The sequence below is a fragment of the Lissotriton vulgaris genome, chromosome 3_1 (genome assembly GCF_964263255.1).
Source record: "Lissotriton vulgaris chromosome 3_1, aLisVul1.2, whole genome shotgun sequence".
Lineage (NCBI taxonomy): Eukaryota > Metazoa > Chordata > Amphibia > Caudata > Salamandridae > Lissotriton > Lissotriton vulgaris.
The window spans coordinates 507,043,951-507,067,136 of record NC_141689.1 but is presented as its reverse complement, the minus strand read 5'-3'; the positions used below and the strand labels follow the sequence as shown (position 1 = coordinate 507,067,136).

Sequence of the window (23,186 nt, the reverse complement as noted above, 5' to 3'; positions counted from 1 at the left end):
GCCGAAGACAACACAGTGTTCTCCCTCACACTGCCTCAAGACTGAGTCGTCAGTGACCCAAGACAGGCAAGAGAGGAGTCGCACACTCTACGTGGCAGGCCGCCACAGCAACATGTGATCCAACAACCGGCGACACTTGGTCAGACGTCACTTTGCACAGCATGCAAGGAGCATGCTACATGAAGTGGCCAATTCCACCAAGCATGCCGGAAAGAAGGCAGAAGCAGGCGCCATGATGGCGCCGCCTCGAAGTCCAAGCGCAACGCCCTGGAGGGAAGAAGAGTGACAACCCTGTCACCCCGAAGAACCGGATGAACACAGGTGCGCTGAAAAGACCAACGAGGGGAGAAACAGAGGACTCACACAGCAAGCCAAGAGCACATCCAGACACACCAGACATCCACCAAGGCGGACCGACGTCCCTGGACACAGCCTCATGGGAGAACCGAACATAAGCCGCAGCAAGTACAAACCTCGTCTCTCTCCCAAACGCTTCCCCTGGTGACCGTCCATCCCACAGCGTCGGCAGTCTAAGTCAAACGGCATCCCTGCTCCTGACTGCAGATGCCATGGGTGAAGATCAGCACAGAGTGTCCTTCCTCACACTGCCTCAAGATGGATTGCCAGTGGCCCCAAGACAGGCAAGAGGAGAGTTGCGCACTCCACGTGGTGTGCCGCCACCGAAGATCAACCTCAGCAAGGCGAAGACACATGGCTGCTAAGTCCCTCCAGACATCCAACTCTCCCAGCAGGTCACCACGACCTGGTTATTCCGACTCACCATATGGCTGGCAACTGCCATCATGCCAGCCCTCATCACATGCGTCAAGCAACACCATTCCCCGAGTACAGATGGACTGGAGTCCTACACCGTTGCCACACCAGCCGACAAAAGAAACTAGAGGCTATCGGCGAACCTGGCCTACACCTGAACTGTGGCAGCGAGAGCATGTCTTAGCCAAGACTCATCCACCCTTGAAGGTTGTGCGTGCGACTAAGTAACAGCTCCTCTGTGGTCTTGCAGCAGCCCCCAGTCAGCACACAAGCAGCCCCAGCGGAGCCCTCCTGCAGTCCCGTAGCAACCCCGACAACGGGCCTCCCCAGGCGGGAGTTTGAGAAAAGACATTTCCCCACCAACAGGTTATCGGTTAGAGCCAAGCAGTTCAACAGAGACAATCGATCAGGCAACACCTCTGTGAACTCTAACCATAGACTCCATCCATGCTCATGAGGCATCCCCATTGTATGAACTGTTAGAATTCACCACAGACCATCCTCGATGTTAGCAGATTGGAGCCACGTAGGACTGTAAGACATATCCAAGCAAGTAGTCGTGTCCTGAACCCCTCAGGTTTAACTATCTCGCCGAGATGGTCCTCCTGCAGGCAGGGTCACCAGCCAATACCTGACGTCTTCCCCCCCCACCTGACTCGTAAGGTGGATGGCCCCTGTGGTGTTTAGTTGACTGTTACTTGTCCCCACAGGTTGGACTAATGTTTTGTTTTTGTTCTTCAATAAAGTTTGGGAGGAATGTAGTGTCCTGCATGACATGTTCTAGTGTTTAGCAGGTATCTGTATTCCCAGTCACTCCCTTGAGGGCTGCTGGACACACTTGCACCCCCACCCATCCATCATGGGTGTCACGAGTGACGTGGCCCTGCCAATAAAAGGGCTTGGGTGCACGTGCTTGTGGCCAGTTACTGTAATATACTACCTGGCGTCTATTTTTCACATCATGTGGGCCTGGGGCCCGACACCACACACTGCGGTCCTCTGGCTGTCAGAGGGAGCACTCCCCTCGTGTCGCACGCTCCAGCACAAATGCTCTTCACAGCCCGCATGCAACAGGGTGCGTGTCAGCATTTTCCTGTCCTTGCCGAGCGCCTCTGCCTGCAGTGTAAGCCGCTAGTTGTCTGGCGAGCCCCCGCCCGCTTGGAGTACGAAGATCTGCAGAGTCAGTATGCTGATTTAGCAGAGATTCACTACCCATGTGGTGATTCTGACCTTTATTTAGCACATGAAGGCAATTGCTGTCTGCTGAGGCTGGCTGCCTCCTGTGTTATCACATGGATCACAACAACACTATTGCAGCGTTTCGCTACCCACACGTTCCTAGGTCCCCCAGCAAATGTTAGCGCTCTTAACCTAAGGTTACCCACCTGAGTGTCCCTCTTTGAGCAGTCTGTCCCATACTTACCTCAAGGAGAAATACGACAACTGCTACACCGAAGAGAAGGAGCCCTCCTACCTCTAGTGCTCCCCACACTTCCCCCACCTTGTAACTTTGCAAACTCCTCAGGCCTCCGGGATGGACCTGAATGCGTTATCCAGGCACAAAAATGTGTTCTTGAGTCGTGTACCATCTCCTTCAAGCGATATCCGCATCCCCGGACAGCCTCGGAAACCCCAAGGGTGCCATTCCCCCTTCCCCTGGCTTCAAGCAGTTCCAATACTGGATCCGATTGAGACTATGATCACAAACAATCCTAGCAGCTGGTGACTAACCCCCCCCAGAGAGGACGGGTCCCATCAAGGAGGGGATCCGCAGTCTATGTTGGACCTTGAGGAGCTGATGCACCCTCACTCCTCTGAATGGTCCCCTGGAACAAGGAAGCCATGTATGTGGCTGGGAGGTTGTGTAAGCCCTTTTATAAATAAATATGGAACGGCCTTCAGGCAGAATGCGCAAGCCTTACTCGGATGTCAAGGTAGCTGTCACACCTGAGATTGATGCCAGAATGCCCACATTTCTGGCTAAATACATCAGAGAACCAAAAGAAGTCATGCCAGGATAAACTCCAGGACGCGACTAGTCCCTTAACAAAGATTTTGGATATGATAGAAGATAGCAAGTATCAGAAGCACTTATTTCCCACCAAGTTCTGTCCGGCTGGGACCAGTGTGCTATCATTTTCCTGCGCAACACAAACTGCACCATGTCTACTGAGAGACGTAGATCACTCTTCATTAAGCTAGACCCCAAACTGGGGGATTTGGCAAACTCGGAAGCGGACAGGTAGCGCACGACAGGCTCTTTGATGATCTTTTCGTCAAGGAGCTCAGGAAATTTGTTTCAATGTTTAATTAGGTAGACAAACCCCAATCGTCCATTGAGTGCATATTCAACCCTCTGGTTTTCCCCGGGGCCGAACACTTACCCCTCCAACAGGAGACAACCCTCGCAAAGAAGCCTGAGGCAGGACTCCTCCCACTTTGAGAACTTGCACCAAAACAGAGGTCAACCATGACGCAGAGGCTTTCACAACGGTTTCCGAGGTGGTGCCCTTCCACTAATACCCACGGTGAGCCCAACTCTCCTTTCACACAAATGTTTTGGGGGGCGTTTGGTGCACTTCTTAGACAATGGGAAGGACCTCACATCAGACACCTGGGTTCTCCAAACCATCCAGGGTTTGCACATTGAGTTCTATGGGTCCCCCTTCCAACCTGCCTCTATTTAACCCCCTCCGCTTCTCGGAGCAAGAGGTAGCTCTTATCCAGGTAAAGATCCAGGAACTCCGCTCCAAAGGGGCCATTCTCGCCCTTCAGGGTTCCTAAGCAATCTTTTTCTGGTGGAGAAGAGGGATGGAAGCTAACGTCCAGTGATCAATCTCCGGAAATTTAACGAATGGCTGATCTTCCACAATTTCAAGATGGAGGGTATACATCGCTATCTCCTGAGGCCCAACAACTGGCTGGTATGACTGGATCTCAAGCAGGCTTACCTGGCAGTTCCAATCTTCCCACCACATCAATGGTTCTTCCAATGCAAGTGGCAAGGCCAGACCTTTGAGTTCAACTCCCTTCCATTCAGCCTCTCCTCAGCCCTCTGGTGTTTCACCCAGGTCCTCAAATCTGTGGTTAAACACCAGTGGGCTTCTGGGATTCATACGAACGTGTACCGGAACAACATGCCCTTTAAGGATCAATGCCCGCAAGAACTCTCTGCACACTTGGAAATGACACTGGATCTCCTACAAACCCTGGAATTCATAATCAATGACAAAAAATCTGCCCCGATTCCTTCTCAAACTCTTACCATCTTAGGCTTCATGATATACTCTGTGGAGACCACTCTCGGCCTGCCATCCAGGAAGATGGCTAAAACTTGGCACAAAGCACACAGGACCCTTTCCAAGTCAACAACCTCCCTCCGGCAAATTGTCAGAGTGGTTGGCCTGCTTTTATCTTCCAACCTGGCAATCTTCCCAGGGCCCATTTACTTCCCTACCCTATAATGGTTAAAGGCTTCACACTTGAGCCGCAGCCTCACATATTCCCAATTTGTCCCTCTATCCGAAAAGGCCAAGGACGAACTACGCTGGTTGTTCATGCACATCGAGGCCTGGAATGGGCACGTAATTTTTCGGTTCCTAGCCGGATCTAGTGATTGAATCAATGCCAGCAGCACTGGCTGGGGCGCGCACTGCGGTGCAGTTACCACAGGCAGAAGATGGTACACTGCAGAATAGTCCCTCCATATCAATTGCCTGCAATTGATGGCAGGTTCCTTCGCGGTGAACTGTTGGACAAGGGAACGGGTGCAGTGTTGCTTTCTCCTACAAATGGACGATGTAGGAGCAGTTGGTTACATCAATCACCTGGGGGGTACTTTGTCCAAAGCCCTTTCAGACCTGGCCAAGGATTTTTGGGAGTACTGCCTTGAACATCAAATCTTGGTGATAGCAGACCTTTTCCCAGAGTCGGACAACCAGGTTGCGAACTGGCAATCATGTCATCTTCAAGACAGACGTCTGTGGAAGTTGATTCAGACCATATTCCTAGCTCTCTTGGACTGATGAAGCCCGATTCTGATACCTCTTTGCATCCAAACTTGATCACTATCTCCCATGGTACTTCAGTTGCAGACTGTATTCGGACGCTGTGGTGACGACAATCAATCAATCAATCAGGGATTTGTAAAGCGCACTACTCACCCATTAGGGTCTCAAGGCTCTGGGGTGGGGGGTGCAACTCCATTGGAGTCATTTGAAGAACCCGGTCTTGAAGTCTTTCCTGAATAGATGCAGAGTCTGGCTTCGCCGGAGGTGAAGGGGGAGATAGTTCCAGGTCTTGGCTGTGAGGTAAGCGAAAGACCATCCAACCGCTCTTTTCCAGTAGAAGCATGGGACAGTGGCTAGGTTGAGGTCGGTTGAGCAGAGGTTTCTCTTGGCAGCTATTGAGGTATTGTGGTCTGATGTTGTGGAGGGCCTTGTAGGCGTGCTTGAGTAGCTTGAAAGTTATTCTTCTTTCAATGGTAAGCCATATGGAGGTCGCGGAGGAGCTGGGTGATGTGGTTGTGCCGTGGGATATCGAGGATTAGTCTGGCTGCGGCGTTCCGAACGGTCTGGAGTTTATGGAGGAGTTTTTTGTTGATTCCGGCGTAGAGGGCGTTGGTGTAGTCGAGATTGCTGGTGATGAGCGCATGAGTGACTATTTACCTGGAGTCTGGGGTATCCAATTGAATGCTTTGTGTAGTATGCAGAAGGTGTTGCAGCATGCGGAGGAGACAGCGTTGTTCTTGAGATTCATAATGATGAGTGCAGTACGGTACTGAGGTTACGTGCATTGTCTGTTGAGGTGGGTGGGTTTTCTGAGGGCAGGGGCCACCAGGTGTCGTCCCTTGAAGATGGGGTGGAGTCGAGGATGAGGACCTCTGTTTTCTCTGAGTTAAGTTTCAGGTAGGTGTTCTTCATATAGGTTGCGACGGCTGTCATCCCTTCTTAGAAGTTGTGCCTGGTGACTTCGGGTTCCTTGGTGAGGTTGAGGATGAGTTGAGTTTCATTGACCTAGGAGACAATGTTGAGCCCATGGTTTCTGACGATGGTTGCGAGGGAGGCCATGTAGAAGCTGAAGAAGGCGGGGCTGAGGGAGGATCCTTGGGGTACTTCGCACCTGGTCTCTGTCGGTTTTGAGAGGTCTTATTCTCTGTGTTCTGCCTGTGAGGAATGAGGGTATCCAGTCTAGGGCCTTTCCTTGGATGCTGGTGTCTTGGAGTATGGTGGTTGATATGTGCGGTGGGAGATGGTGACGAAGGCTAATGAAAGATCCAGGAGGATGAGGGGTGCCATTTGGCCTTGTTCGAGGAGGGCGCGGATGTTGTCTGTGGCGGTGAGGAGGGTGACCTTGGTGCTGTGATTGCTGCAGGAATCCGGATTGGGAGCGGTCTAGGATGTTCTTGGCTTCGATGAAGTATGCTTGCTGGGTGTTGATGGCCTTTTCGATGGCCTTAGTTGCGAAAGGAAGCAGCGAGATGGGCCTGAAGTTCTTGAAGTTCGTCTAGTCTGGTGGTTAGGAGGGGGTTGACTTAGGCGCGTTCCAGTTGTCGGAAAATGTGGTGGTCTCGAGGAGGCAGTTGATGGTTTGAAGTAGCTCAGGTGCAATGGCTGTGGTGGCCCTGTAAAAGATGTGTGGAGGGCAGAGGTCTGAAGGTGATCAGGAGTGAATGCTCTTTATAGTCTTTAGGGTGTCTTCTGTCGTGAGGGGGGTCCAAGTGAGTAGGGTTTGTCAGGTGGCATCCCTGGGGGTGGGGTTTAAGGCAGCGCAGATGTCTTGGTTGTCAAAGTTATCGAAGAGTGTCTTGAGCTTGAGGTGAGAGAAGGAGCAGAGTCTGGGAGGTCGTGGGAGGGAGGAACTTCTGTTGTCTCGCTGGTGGGTTTGGCAAATTCCTCTGTAATGGAGAAGAGTTCCTTGGAGTTGTGGGAATTGGAGAGCATTCGATCTTGGAGGAAATTCTTCTTTGTGGATTTGATGAGTTGGTGGTGTGCCGTGGTGGCTGTTTTGTAGGCGGTGTGTGTTTCCAGATTTCTGCTGTTTCTCCACGTCATTTCCAATCATCTGCAGGAGCGCTTGGATTCCACGAGTGCCGTGGTGAACCAATTTGCTTTCTTGATGGGTCGTCCTGTAATCTTCTGGAAGGGGGGAGGGAATGTATTGGCGCAGTTGGCAATCCATTGGTGGAGGTGGCTTGGCGCGGTGTTGCCATCTGTCGTAGTTGGTGGTGGAGTGCAGGTGAGGGTGGAGGTGAGGTGTTCTTCGGAGACTTTGTTCCAGTTTTTGCATGAAAGCCGGCATGCGTGCTTGTGTGCGGTGGGTTTTCTGAAGGAGGAGTGGATCCAGGACTGGTCAGGGGTGAAGGGCTTTGCCTTCCCACCCTCTGCCATGATAATGAGACTGGTAGCACAAGCACACAGGCAGGCAGCTAATCTAGTGGTGGTGACCCTTTGGGAATCCCCATCATAGGGTGATAAATGGGACCCTCCAGCTTATAACGTAGAGGATTTCAGGTCTCAAAGATACGTCCCGGGACTTACGAGGAGTGCTGTGAAACTCTTGAACTTGGGCAGTGGGTATGGTCAAGCGCTATCAATCGGCTTGGTCTCAATGGTTGGGCTGGTCCCAGTAACGGGATTTGGATCTCATGGGGAAAAACGTTGTCAATAACCTGAATTTCTGGTCCGCTTTGGGCTCGGAGGGAATGGCATAGATTGAGCAATACTTTTTGGTCTACGATTTCAGCTGGACCCACCTTGGGGGCAGGTTCCCAGTAGGGGAACATTCCCTTGTCAGGAAATTACTTAGGGGCATCCCCTTGTCTCTTCCGCCAGAGCCTCATTACTCGGTCAGTGGGACGTAAATAAAGTCTTGAACTTTTTTCCCTGATGGCATAGCAGCAAATGTCCATCACACAAGTAACTGTCAGCCAAGTTGGCCAGTCTTTTATGCTTGAACTCGTGCAGGAGGGTCTTAGACATGGTCTTAGACATTATGGGGAGGACCTTAACCCCAGATGGGGTCACTTTTTATGTCACCAGGTGAGCAAAGAGTAACTTGCGCTTTATTTCCTGTTCAGCTTTTCTAGATTCCTCAAAATTGTGTGTAGTTCAAAGTATCAAGGTGTATGAGGCTTTGACTGAGTATATTCGACCCCATGTTGAACGACAACTGCTCACTGCCCTTCGGAAACTGTTCAAGGCGGTCTCTTCCCCCACCATCACACAATGGGTTTGATGGGCTATACAGGAAGCAGGCATTGAGACAAAGATATTTGGGGCACTCATTACCAGAGGGGCTCACTTGGAAGACATTTTGAACATAGGGGCTGGTCTTCGGATTGGACCTTTAACAGGTTCTATTTCAAAACAGCTCCCTCCATTGCGACATAGTGGTAAATGAGCTTTAAACTTGCCTAATCCTCGCCTCCAGGCCCTGACATAGAATGAAAAAATTCCTAGGTAACATAAAGGAAAGTTTCAATCTTATTAAGGACTTGGAGGCGAGGATTAGCTCACCAATGTTGCATCATTGCCCACTCCAGCATGGTGGATCTGCTTAAGGGATGTATGTAAACTGTTTACTGCTTGTGATGTACATGGTTTTTCTAACGTATATTCTCTTGTAATTGTGGACACAAAACATTTTATTCATTTGCAATGTAATGATGTTCTTGGTATTGTTTCCGCCTTGGTGCATACTGGTTGATTAAATCTTGACCTGTTATTTATTGCAGGTTCAGACTCTTCTAAACAGGAGTAGGATCTTCCAATTTCAGCTGTTGTCGCAGGAAGAAAGAGGAAAAGCGAGAAGGGACTAAAGTGGATGAGCACACATACTGGATTCCCATTGGATAATGAACTTTTATCTTCATGTTTACCTAGGTTTAAGGAAAATTACGTTTTTTGTTATGATGTTGTGTTTTTACATGGCTGCTACTTACTAAAACTAAGAAAGATAGCCTAATCCTCGCCTCTGAGTCCTTAATAAAATTTAAACTTTGCTTCACGTTAGCTAGGACATTTTTCATTCCTCAGCTATAATGTGGGTTAGTAGGAGGATCTTTAAAATGTTAGAAATATTTCTTTAAACAGCTACACATTGTCTGCTATTTTGAAAACTTTGTCTGACATTTTTACTGATATCTAAATAGGATTCTGTTTTTCACACCTTTTGAATATATTTAGATAAGGATAGAGACAGCTTTATTGTCTCTGCGTGAATGTATGTGATTAACATATATATACAAAGAGGGGCAATGGGTCAGAGTTCTTTAGCTTTTGTTTGTTGGATATGGCATTGAAATTTGCAACAGCCCACACTACAGCCTCCGGTGCGGGAAGTATCAGTCATGAAGTGTATTTGCCTTTTTCGGCCATCTGGACATTTCCTTGGAGCATTAAGTGTTTAAGTTCATTCAGGGAAGATGGACTTTTTACCCTAGAACGGCACCTGCAATCCAGGCTTGGGAAGCAGTCAATGCAGTTGAGTGTGGCCGCACCCTGCCATCTCTGCGAAGACAACTGAATGGCAATCTCTGAACTGGGGTGGTGTGGAATGCAAAAAAAACGATGAATTTAGGCCCAGATCTCTATACTGGAGTGAATGTATGGCATTGTTCTGCATTCTGTCCATCAACTGTTGTTTTTGCATTTGTCACCCCGAGTGGGATGGGTATGCTCAGATGCGAGTCCCATGCTCTCCACACCACTGGAGTCAAGCTATCCTGGCTGATGATGGCTGATAGCCAGAAACCGGTCCTAGGATGCCTGATTCCGGTCCAGGAAAGACATGGCTTGGCAGTTTGGGCTGGACTGTTCCCATGAGGCACAGGGTCAAGGCAGATTTGCATATGGCCATGTCTGAACTGGGGTGGTGTGGAGTGCAAAAAAACGATGGATTTAGACCCAGATCTCTGTACTGGGGTGAATGTATGACATTGTTCTGCATTCTGTCCATCAACTTTTGTTTTTGCATTAATCTCGGACATACGTCACACTGGTGGCAACCTGAGGTGGGGAGGCTACTACAGACTCGACCTACTAATTGCATAGAATCACCTGTTCTTCTTCCATGACAAAGAGATGTAGCAGCTTGGAGACCTACTACCTGTTGAAGGACAAGCAAGAACTGATTTATCTTCTGCTGGCTGGATTATTCACATGGCTTACTAACAGATGAGTAAATTGAGACAAGAGAGGGGATATCAGTGCATACTTTGAAAAAGAACAATTTCAAGACATAAGGATACAATAACTGTTCTATCAGAAGAAGCTGTCAAGATCAAACCAATCTGTTCGTCACAAATCTCAGCTGATGGGAGAACTGCGATTGCTGTAACTTGTTGTGTGTGTCCATGTAGTTCTAATAATGTTTCACCCGTCTGAAAAGCAAAATAAATCAATAGATATTAACACATATAAAGTAAAGGAACAATTGTAGGTAAGCAACTGCAAAACACATAACCACCAGAATATAACTTAAGTTTTATTAAAAAAGTTAAATATAAAACTCAAAAGATCAATTATAGAAAAGGAAGCCCATCTCACCTAAGGAATTGTTAAACGTGGCCCTCGCCATACGTATTTTCCGAGAATGAATGGTACCAAGAAAAAAATACATCTTTATTTCTTCTGGTTGAAACGACCAGATACTGATGTTTATCTCTAAATTACTTTTTAAATCGGCAAACATGAGAGTTTGTAACAGGACCTTGAGATACTTCTTAACAACTGATATTTTTTAAAGCTATTTCCATATTCTGCTTTTTGATGTATACTGGTATCAATTTTACTTATGGACTCTGCTAGGTTGCCGGTATGAGGGGAGCACTGGAAGATGGAAACAGTTGTGTGACAAACACTAGGGCCATTTAAGCGTGGCGGCACATATGATGGAATTACTTAAATTACTTATTCGCAGACTTAATTTTTGATTGGGAGAGAAAAACTATATCTGAGGATGTTACACAAACCATCTGTACCATCATCCAAACCAACTTCATGCATTTCTATGTTTTAGATTCTGGAGAAGTTAAATAACAAGCAGCAACAAAAAGAAAATATGGATTACCTGAACATCCCATATAAAGACAATGCCATCATCTCCAGCTGACGCGAACCTGGAAAATCAAAGGGCAGTCAGTTTTAACATACGGAAATCACACAAACAGTACTAATGAGTCACAATCATTATTGTGACTCTCTGCCGCCTTCGATACGGTCCCACACTCCCACACTCCCTCCTACTTACCAGACTAGCAGCCATAGGCATAACTGGTCCAGCTCTCGGCTGGTTAACATCTTTTTTAGACAGCAGGTCACAGCAAGTATGGATGCCGCCTTTCTCCTCCTCTCCCAAAAAACTTTCTACTGGTGTACCACAGGGCTCCACCTTAAGCCCTCTGCTTTTTAATGTATATATGACCCCCCTCATTTATCTTGCGGAACAGCTAGGTGCCAAAATTATGGCTTATGCCGATGATACTCAGCTTCTGTTTACATGGCCTAAAAACAACTCGGACACATCGAGAGTTCGATTTTGCTTATCATCGGTTTTTCGCTGGCTGGCCTGTGCCCAACTTAAATGTAATGAGAGCAAATCTGAAATCCTGTTGTACGGCTCCTTTCCAGATAACTTTAATAACTCTCTCTGGCCCACCGACTTTCCTAGCCCCAATTCCACTGGCGGACCTGCAAAAAACCTAGGAATTTGGTTTAGCAACAATCTCAGATTTGAGGACCACCTGAAAAAACTTACTGGAATCTGCTTCTCCACCCTTAAAACCTTGCGCAGATTTCTTCCTCTGCTTCCGAGAGCAGCCAAGGAGACGGTCATTCGCGCTCTGATATTATCCAGATTGGATTATGCGAATGCTCTCTACTGTGGACTCCCAGCCTATCTGATCCACCGCCTCCAAGTCGTTCAAAATGCTGCAGTCCGGCTGCTGTTTAACATACCCAGAAGATCTAGTGTCCGCCAACCTCTCAGAGATCTTCACTGGCTCCCAGTTGCCCAAAGGATCTTATTTAAGATCCTTGTGCTAGCTTACCGAGCACTCCATCTAACAGGTCCAACCTATCTGAGAAAAAGATTTTCCCTCTATGCTCCCAACCGCCCTCTTAGATCAAGTAATCTTCACCAAATGACTGTGCCAAGGTTTAAATATAGTAGGCTTGGAGGCCAATCCATCTCGGTTAGAGCAGCGAGAGCTTGGAATACCCTGCCTCTGCAGTTGAGAACAGCCCCTTCCATCATGGCATTCAGGAAAGGCCTAAAAACCCACCTCTTTAACACCACTGTATAATGACCATCTCTCCTCTGCATTTACTGCGATCTGCTCCCCTCTCTTCCGCGCCAGGATACTATACTATTTAGTAACAGAGCGCGTTACAAAAGCCTCTATAATAATAATAATAATAATAATCATGTAAACTAGGCAAGTGGGACATTCAATAATGCATGTGCTGAACCTTCGAAACTAATTTTTTACTCCAGCACTGCGCCATATATATTCTAAGGATATTGTAGCACTTGCAAATGGTTAATTTTCATATGCTATTTTTTCTTGAACATTGAACAACTGCACTGCTAGATCAAGGAGTCGTAGTGTGTTCTAGGCTATTCTGAGCACAAGCCGAAGGTATGAATTATGATGCGTCATACACTCCCTTACAGCACATATTCATGCTTCCTGCTCCAGTCAGGAAATAAATGCTGAAAGGTAGACCAGAATGCTCTATTTGTTACAATAGGTGGCTTCAGGGCACAAGTCCTAAAAATTGAAGTGGGGGGACTAACCTAGTTAGGCAGTATGCAAGTGACATCACGGTGCGCGACATCACGACGCACAACATCATGGCACATGACATCACACATGCCATCACAGGAATTGACATTATAGAAAGCGGCATCACAAGCCACGCCTTTGCAGGAAGTGGCATCACAAGAAGTGATATCGTACCTAAAGCCCTCACATATATGTTTAGCAGGTCCATCATGAGTAAGTTTGAACGCATTGTGAGGATAATAGCACTGTGAACTATGGAAGATAATATGTGACTTCTACACCTTGCAGTCCCCAAGTTTTAAGTAACACATCCTGTATACTCATTTACAAACGTATATAATTTATTGTACATGTAATATGCACATGTTGATGTAAAGCGCTCTGACACTATGCATTGAGATGAGTACAAGAAAAAATTGGGGTACTTAAATTATTTCAACGCCTCCTCAGGTGCAGTAAGCTCTATATAAATGCAATTTGCTTTCTGTAAATACTGGGAAAGACCAACACATCTGACATTTTTACAGTGCATGCATATCTCCTAAAAAGGGCCCGAGCTGCCTCTCTTAAGTATGTGTGAAGTGCTAACAAGGTGTGAGCCTTTGATTCCCCTCTGCCTCATTTGCATCAGGTGTGAGGCTCCTGACTGCTGCCCCCCAAGAGACTTGAACAAAAGGAGGCCTGATGACCCCTCAAATTCAGCCTTTATTATGGTCCCAGCAGGAGTCTTAAATGAGAAAGCCCCGTCCCTGCCTGCATGCTGTTGCTTGTTGAAGATGGAAAGTAGACTACATGCAGATGCTGCGGATAGTGTCCTGGGGTTTTGAAATTACACTGGAATGAGTTCAGCACACTATTCAGTGGGGCCCAAATTCTTGGCAGGGTGGACGGCGTTCACCCTGTGGTAATAGTGTGTGGACACCGTCCACCCGCGTGTACCCCCGACTCGTGGCTTGGGTGGCTCTCAATCTAGATGGAACCTTGACGCGTAGCAAAATAGTCATGTTTTTGAAAAGTCCGACAGATATGCAGATTTATCTCAAATTAGCATGTTTGATTTTTGGGGGTAATTACCATAACCTGCAGACCTGCTTACATTTCATTATTCCAACGTTAGAAATGAAGATAAACGCTAGCACCCTTAAATCTTTCTGGGCTGTACCATTCAGGTGTTAGAATTGAAGGTCCTTTTACTGGGACACCACCACGCGGCTTGCACTCGCAGTTCATCAAGACAGTATAACACTAAGGAGCCTGAAAATCGATCTCAGATATTACTGAGCTTTTCCCAATGTACACCACATCTGCAAGTACAGTCCGCACAGGCGCAGCTGCGCTCCCCACAGCTTCCATGTGCACTCACTCAGCCAGTCTCCCAACACTATCAGGAGTGATGTGCACATTCTCAGCAACTGTTTTCAAGCCACCAGCCGGCTCTGAATGTCTGAAGACCGATTCAGATTCTCCACAGCCTTACTTGGCGCACATCCTCGCCTATGGACTTATCCAGCAAACATTCACTCTCTGAACACATATATCATACACTCACTGATCTCTGCATACTCTCATTCACTCTTTACACCGAGAGAAACAATTTAAGACCAATGCACCAACCTCAGTCCCACACTGCAGAGTCCTACTAGCCCATAGATTATGTAGTCTTACATTAGTTACTCAGCAGCTCTAGCTTACGTTGCCTTATTTTCAGGCATTTCTTTCTAGCTTCTCATTTTTAGGCCCTGCTTGCCCTTACTGCCACTGCCCTACCTATTGTTACCAATTCTTTAAAATATATAGAGTGGGCTTTGGTTCCACCCAGATACGCATTACAAGCTCACCACATGCTATTGTTGTTTGACTATCAATGCACCTCCCAAGGAGTGTTTGCAGTGTAGAATATGAGGGAGTATGCCAAGTCTCAAAAGTATATAAAAATCATTTTCGGTGCATTTAATATAGTAAATAAATCTTTTTTTTCTTCGGTTTTTTTCACTGCAGCAGTGTTTTTTTTATTAATGCTTAAGTCAGGACACAAAATGAAAGCCAGACCTATAGGCTTTGCTGAAGCTTGTTTGGTTGATTACTAAATTTTGAGAAATGATTTGTACTAGATATTCATTTTTAATTCAGTTGTATTACATTAAATATGTTTGATTTAACTTAAGATCATACCTAGATATAGAAGGTGCGGCACAAACTTCTCCATGCTGATTAGAAAGGAGATGATAAAGTAAAACTTACTAACAAGTAGTAGCTACATTTCTGCAGGATTTATAATTTTCCTGTAGATTCTCCGCCACAAGAATATGCTCCCAGGCATCAGACTGATCTGGAAAACGTTCTTCCCTAGCAGTAGTCCTCCAGTGCCAGCAGGTGGCGGCATGTGGTTTCAGCAGCAACTTCACTCACCAGTCATTAAAACACTGGTGTATAATAGGCAACAGCCTGCACGCTGACGTCAGTTTCGGTAAGTCTTTTCGTATTTCTACACGGCGTACAGAGAGGAGCCAAAAAGTATCAACACCAGCACATAACAGTTTTACATACCAAGAATCTTATTATACATGGCAATGGCACGGAGTCATCCGGGGGGAGGGGTACAGGCGAGGAATCTGCAAGAAGATTATGCATCTGTCAGAAATATCGCCACTGAAAGTAGGTAAGTTACACTTTCCTGCACATTCCTCAGTTTAAGAATGAGTTCCAACGAAAACCAAAAGGAAAGTGAGAACGAGTGATGCCGGCTGACCAAGAAAATCATGCATCGCTGCGCTGACACAGAGTCCATCGTTGAGAGCTTCAGCTGTGAAGATGTCATATGTAAGCAGATGAGCATTGGGCAGTTCGGCAGTGATTAGCAACCGGAAGGCCTCTGGCATGAACCGTGGAAACAGCCATGCCCCAGTGGAGTGGGCACGAGGGCCCTCGGGAGGAGCTGTCTTGGCTAATGTGTGGCAGATACTGAGACAAAGGATGAGCGAGAGTGAAATGGTCCGTGTGGCCAGTCTTGTCATTCTTGGCTCCGGCAAAGTTCACAAACAGCAAGTCAGCCACTATGTCCAGCCGGGCGCCCCAGATATAGTAAGAGACCTTCCTTACTGGGATGAGGAAGAAGGATACAAAGGTGATAGGCTAAGTCATATTATAGATCAAAACAACCTTCGGCAAGAAGGTGGCAGGAGCAGAGGACCAACTTGATGAGTATCGGTAAGGAGTTGAAAAGGACAACTAAGCAACTAAGCATAGGCTCGAAAGGGGGGTGATAACAAGAAAGTCAATACAGTATTCAAATCCCACTGAGAAACAATAAACGGAATGGTAGGAAACTCGTAAAGCAAACTTATCATACTAAAGGCAACTTAAATAATGATGGCAGAGCAGGGCAAGGACTCATAAAAGCCAGCGGACAGCCAGATATTATTAGCCTGCAGCCACTGTCAGCGCCTGCTGTGCAAGAGACAGAGCACAACACAAAACATCGGAAATGCATGATTTGAAGGGGTTCAAGCCTAGCCTTCTGACTGTGTGAATTTGTTCCAGCAACCCACATAAATGGATTTTGTAGCATGTTTTCTGGTAGTCAAATTGACATCATACCCCTGAACAGCATTGGGATGCCTACATTAAAACAAGACTGTTCATTAACAACACCAGCACATAATCGGCGCTGTGAGGTCAGGTTAGACACACACAACAATTGAAGGCTAAGCAAAGCATGACCTGCAATGTGAGAGCTGCACAGGAAGAGAACTGCCTCTGTTCAGAAACAACAGAACAGCTCTGTGAGACCCGTACGTAAATAGAGCTATGGAGTCTGGACACAAACAACACCGGCCGAAACTAGACAGTTATGCTAGACAAACTGCTGCATAATTCCTACAAATAAACACCACTGTGAGATGCGTAAATGGAAATAAACAGCATTCTGCATGACCTGTAGACGAGCAACCTTGTGGATATGAAGCCTGCACATAAACATCACTGCAAATCTCATGAGCAAACGCCACTGAGAGTATCAAAGGGTCTGCACATATATAAACCTGTGAGGCCCGTCTATAAGGAGGACAGCGAATCCTTCTGTGAGGTCTGCACATAAGCAGCACCAGGAGGCACAAACACCACTGTCAGGCATACAAAGCAAAAGCAAAATGAGGCCTGCCCATAAAATATATGGTGATACCTGCCCATAATAAGCACTGTGAGGCCAATCCAGTCTACATATTGGCAAAAACACAACTGTCTATCCGGACCTGTCAATTTGTCCTATGCCAAGAGTGAACAGCTCATATGAACAACTTACTTGCCTTTGGTAACACTCTTTCCGGTACTTTACCTAATCACAGATTCCACACATTTAGAATATCATTTGACGCCAGAATGGATCCAGAAGATTTTCCAGCATATCCTCTGGATACCAGCTCCACATCAACCTCATTTAGCTCCGGAAGTGATGGCTGAAGCCGCATACAAGTGGCATTCAAGCGTGGTCACGCCAGTTTTTTTCTGGATACTATCCTATGCCCTCGGACGCAGATTTCCAAAACCAACTAACTGCCAGTGTGCAAATCTGAAATTTAGGACCTTTTTAGAAACTAGACCAGTTTGTCTTCAAAGAAGCTGGCATTGGATGGCTGGATGGACAAGCCTGAAGCTCACTTAAAGATGAGCTGAAGTTGTAGCTATGAGAAAGACAGTGGGGCTTGGGACCAGTCTTCTTGATATGCTTCAAAACTCTGGGCAGGAGAGGTAGAAGCAGTCAGGCATACAGGAATCCTGTGCTCAACACTAGGTGGAATGGATCTCATAGAGAAAGCCTTCTTGGAACTCCAGCAAGCTAAAGTGCTGACAATGAATATTCTCAGCTGTGACAAAGAGAACGAGCCAAGGTTCTCCCTACTGCTTAAGACACCTTGCACTACCTCTGGATAGAACTGCCATTCGTGATCCGCTATGTGCGCATGAGTTAGTCCATCTTGGAATTTAAAGACTCTGCCAGATGTTACATGATGAAGGAAATGCAATGATGAGTCAGCCAGTTCCATAGACTCGGGATCTCCTGGCACATGGCCCAGTTCCCAACTCTGCCCTGTTTTTTGCAAAACCACAAGGTGGTGGTATTGTCCAGCAGGAAGGCTTTAAACGCCAACTGGTTAATTTGGAGACTATCAATCAACAAAAGGAGAGAAAGGGATTCGGGCACTCTTGGTCCCCAGTCAATAGCAAATAAACAAAGAAAGAGTGTCCGTCAGAAAAGCGTTCAGAATGATTTTAGCACGTGAGATTGAGGCCAGTTGTAAGTGGTCGTATGGCAAGACCAATTTCAAGAAAAAATGCAAGATTTTTTCAGGAAACCCTCACTCACCCTAGTGGTGACATGCTTCATCATCGGGTCCACCGGGAGAGATCGAATACCTCCCAGGTGTGCTGCGACGCCAGGAGACTGCGGAGCAGGTTTTTGTGAGGGTAGGGAGTGAAAAAAGTGGTGAATTTAAAAATGTCCAAGGTTGTACCAAAAAATCATTTATTGGCTGGTCAACCTGACATATTAAAAACTATGTGTGGGGAAACTAACCAAATAAAGTATACTGGTGTTTCCCTTTTTATAGAAAGGTCAACATGTTTCTGCCTATGTTATGTGTGAATTTACAGGGCTTTCTTCAGGACCAGTTTGCGAGTGTCACCTTGACAGGTCTGGACGCGCTAAGGCCCACCCTGCCAAAGGCAGTGAAAGTTAAAATAGCACTATGTGTGAAAAAGGTGCATAAAAAATACAAACTTGTAAGTCTGGGGTTTTACCTCTGTTACGAGGAACCTAGAAGTTTGTAAACAAATGAACCACGCCCCATAGAACTCAGGAGGGGGGTGGGAGCGAAAATGGCACACCGCCCGCAACGCTCTGCACCCTCTCGGTACCTAGCTGTTCCCTCACTGGATCTCGTGGATGATAATTTGGAGACTAGTCTGAGAAAGAGACCATAGTCCTCTTATCTCCACCTCTCATAGAAGACCTTGCCAACAAGTGTTGCATTGGTCACCACTGTCAGCTTTGGGTGGAGTAGGGAGATGGGTGTGCCGCTTGTCCAACTGCAGTCGAGCAGCTACTACTGCCGGTCCTTTGCAGTCTCCTTCATACCTGAATGGATTCTAACAGATTCTGACAGGTTCCCTTGGTGCTGGGCCCACTGAGACTTCAAATCCCACTGAAGAGCCAGCATATTCCATCTGGCATGGTCAACAGGAAGGATGGAGGCAGTCAATAGGCCAAACAATTCAAAGCCACCACCACTGAGACTCAGAGCAGTGGCAGTAAGATCAGCATAATTGCTTGAATGTCCTGGACTCCCTGATCCAGAGGAAAGGCCCGACAATGCGTCCACTGAAAGGGAGCCCCTGCGAAGTAGTCAGGTGTGACTTTGGTATGTTGATAGTGAACCTCAACAATGTCAGGAAGTTTGCCATCTTCTGGAGGTGGTCCACAACTGACTGCGACAAACTTACCTTCAACAGCCAGTACTCGAGGTAGGGGAAGACTGATGTACCCGGTCTATGAGGGTATGGCGTCAACTTTGTGAGCAATCTAGAGGGGTTCTAATGAAGCCTAAGGAAAGCAAGGCAAACTGAAAATGTTCCTGGTCCATCTTGAACCAAAAGCAGCACCTTTGAGTCTGCAGCACGAGATCATGGAAACAGTCGTCCTGTAGGTACAATGGTTCTATTCAGTCTCCTGGATTCAGGGCAGACAATACCTGGTCCAACACGAGAATCTTGAATTTGTACTTCCACAAGAAGAAACTGAGAGGTCGGAACATGGGCATGAACTGCCTCGTTTTTGTTCTGACCCTCCCAAGTCAGACAATCTCAGTCTAGTCAGTGGGGTTTCAGGTCCGTAATTCTACTGCCAATATTCCAACCACTTTAAGCCCCACTCTACTCCTCCGGGCCCTCAATCCAGACACCACAATTGTCGAATCACAACAGGGGCAGGCTGTATTGAATTCTTTTACTTCACATATGGGCTACACTCCCAGTAAGGTGACAATTCAACTTCCCCCAGCGGCAGCTCCCTACGTTGTCCTTATGGCTAATACTCCTCCTTTAAAAAATAAAAACAACAGAGAGCTACCGACAATTGAGAAACAAAGTTATGCACTGGCTCTCTAAAAGGATTAAGATTGACCATCTGTAGTGTTCTTGTATTAGAACAAGAACTTTCTCACTGTTGCTAGGATGTTTGAAGTAGAATGCGGAATGTCATGTGGAGTAGAATGTAAGCAACTTGTCATCTGGCAGTTGCAGGAGTTGATGCTGGATGGGGTCGCTAGTTCTGGATCTTAATAAACCTTACATGGTTTTATCTGCAATGCTGTTTCTTCATTTCATCTAAGAAGTTGCACTTTCACATTTGGCTACACTTGGCTTGACCCTCGAAGGTTTGTCTATCTGGGGCCAACGTGAGCACTTTTACAATATTTATATGCCCCGTTAATACTTAAATCTACTGTGTCCTCACGCGACTTGCTTGTGCTCTCCGCACGCGATTGACTCGCGGATAAGTCTTCTTGGAATCCGGAGACTTCATCATTAGGCTTTCACCCCTCAACGCTACGCCAACGCTTCTGCTAGCGCAGCGCAATTATGTCACGACACGACGTAGCAGCCATTTTGGATTTGGTTGCTTTCAATGTGTAATATATTTCCATGGTAACGCGCATTGCTAAGACGGTGATGCGCACACTTTAAATGAAGTTATTTTCTCTCCGTGTTGCGCTTCTTCAGATTTAAGGAAAAGCTCAGTGGTAACGCACATTGCTGAGACGGTGATGTGCACACCTTAAATGAAGTGTTTTTCTCTTTGATGCGCACACCTTAAATGAAGTGTTTTTCTCTTCGTGTTGCACTTCTCCGTATTCTACTACTTCTTAATCGGTGATGCGCACATCCTTTTAACAAAGTGCATCTTCTCTACAGTTCAAGGAAAGTCTCTACTACAAAAAGTGTTTATATATTTCATTTACTGTATTGAATGAACCAGTTTGCAACATTTACATATATATTACCTACTGGCGGTCGCCAGTAGGTATATATAGTTAGGATTTTTTCTCTATGGGATTTTTGAAAATTCTATGTCTAATAACTTTGGCGTTTGTGGACGGAATTGGCTGAAATTTTCAGGAAAATGGAACATTTTGTTTCTGAGCAGACCCTGACAATTTGGGGTGGTTTCATCAAGGGGGGGCCGAGAAAAAAGGGGGGTCCCAAAACACGTTTTTCCCATGTTAATTTCCATAGGGCGGTTGGCCTCACTTTTAGCTCGAACGGCTGAATGGATTTGCACGAAACTTGGCAAAATTGTAGGGACTGTTAGCCCGATGTGCCTTTGCTAGGTCTCAATATATGTGCTCCAGTGGATTTTGAGTAATTTAGGTTCAAAAAAAGATATATATCTGGGCGGAGCCTAACCACACATCTGATCTGATTGGCTGTCAGCACTTCATCCAAGAAGTGTTGGCAGCCATCTTGGGACCAATATACATGATAGCACCTCATTAAAAAGCATTGTAGTTAATAGAGGGTTTTAGGACTTTAGTTACATTATAAATCATTTGTTGATGGTACCATACTCGTTTTAGGAATTGTGGTGGGTTCTAAGGTGATTTTACCATGTGAAAAAACCTTCTGCTGTGATATCATGAATATTGTTTGAAAGAAAACTAATATCTCATGATTTTCCCACAGTGGTTTGGAAGGGGATCTATAAGCTAAACTGAAAGCATATTTTCTGTAAATTCACATTATCTTTCTCAGTCATGTGAAAATGAAGTCTGACATTCTCAGTAAAACATGTACATCCAACAAGGACAGAGACTGTCAGTTGATTCCTTTGTGTTCTACTGCAGCCTCCTAGAGTGTTCTAAAGAACAACTAGAGCGCTAACAGTCCTACTTATTACAAAGGTATGGCACACCTGAAGCCATCTTGATTGGAATAAAGTGGTAACTCTTAAAACATTTAATTTAAAAAGAAACAACACTAGGGGGTATATTTTGCCATAGAAAGTATGATTAGTGCTGCAGAATGAAAAATTAGGGCACATTTTGAGTGACTTCTCAAATCCTTTTCTATTTCATTAAAACATTCTGACATGCAGTCTCCCAAAATGGCCACCAGAGACAAAAGAGCCCAAATGTAGCCCAAATATCACCCAGATGTAGCCCAAGTATAGCCCAATGACAGAATGTCCCAGAGTGTTCTAAAGAACAACTAGAGCGCTAACAGTCCTACTTATTACAAAGATATGGCACACCTGAAGCCATCTTGATTGGAATAAAGTGGTAACTCTTAAAACATTTATTTAAAAAGAAACAACATGAGGGGGTATATTTTGCCATAGAAAGTATGATTAGTGCTGCAAAATGAAAAATTAGGGCACATTTTGAGTGACTTCTCAAATCCTTTTCTATTTCATTAAAACATTCTGACATGCAGTCTCCCAAAATGGCCACCAGAGACAAAAGAGCCCAAATGTAGCCCAAATATCACCCAGATGTAGCCCAAGTATAGCCCAATGACAGAATGTCCCAGAGTGTTCTAAAGAACAACTAGAGCGCTAACAGTCCTACTTATTACAAAGGTATAGCACACCTGGAGCCATCGTGATGGGAATAAAGTGGTAACTCCTAAAACATTTAATTTAAAAAGGAACAAAATGAGGGGGTATATTATGCAATAGAAGGTATTATTAGTGCTGCAGAAAGAAAAATTAGGGCACATTTTGAGTGACTTTTCAAATCCTCTTCTATTTCATTAAAAAATTCTGACATGCAGTCTCCCAAAATGGCCACCAGAGACAAAAGAGCCCAAATGTAGCCCAAATATCACCCAGATGTAGCCCAAGTAAAGCCCAATGACAGAATGTCCCAGAGTGTTCTAAAGAACAACTAGAGCGCTAACAGTCCTACTTATTACAAAGGTATGGCACACCTGAAGCCATCTTGATTGGAATAAAGTGGTAACTCTTAAAACATTTAATTTAAAAAGGAACAAAATGAGGGGGTATATTTTGCCATATGAATTATGATTAGTGCTGCAGAAAGAAAAATTAGGGCACATTTTGAGTGACTTCTCAAACCCTCTTCAATTTCATTAAAAAATTCTGACATACAGTCTCCCAAGATGGCCACCAGAGACAAAAGAGCCTAAATGTAGCCCAAATATCACCCAGATGTACCCCAAGTATAGCCCAATGACAGAATGTCCCAGAGTGTTCTAAAGAACAACTAGAGCGCTAACAGTCTTACTTATGAAAAAAGTATGGCACACCAGAAGCCATCTTGATTGGAATGAAGTGGTAAGTCTGAAAACACTCAATTTAAAAAGGAACAACATGAGGGGGTTAATTTTGCCATAGAAAGTATGATTACTGCTTCAGAAAGAAAAATTAGGGATCATTTTGAGTGACTTCTCAAATCCTCTTCTATTTCATTAAAAAAATACTGACATGCAGACTGAAACATGCACTTTGAATACCAGCAGCAGACGTCCCTGGTGACCAGTAGCTTTACTACAGTGATCTAATGTGCAACTAGAGTGCTAACATTCAGAATTTATGGCAAATGTGTGACAC

General features: G+C 45.7%; 1 protein-coding gene across 1 annotated transcript in view; it reads right to left on the bottom strand.

The window, feature by feature from the left end:
• The window catches only part of WDR41 (WD repeat domain 41), a 624,116-nt gene that overhangs the window by 468,668 nt on the left and 132,262 nt on the right, over positions 1-23,186 (bottom strand). Inside the window, exons 3-4 of the mRNA XM_086960751.1 lie at positions 10,846-10,894; positions 10,025-10,156 (exon numbers count right to left, since the gene is read on the bottom strand). Coding sequence (XP_086816877.1) covers positions 10,025-10,156; positions 10,846-10,894 — 181 coding nt within the window. The remainder of the gene's footprint in view (positions 1-10,024; positions 10,157-10,845; positions 10,895-23,186) is intronic.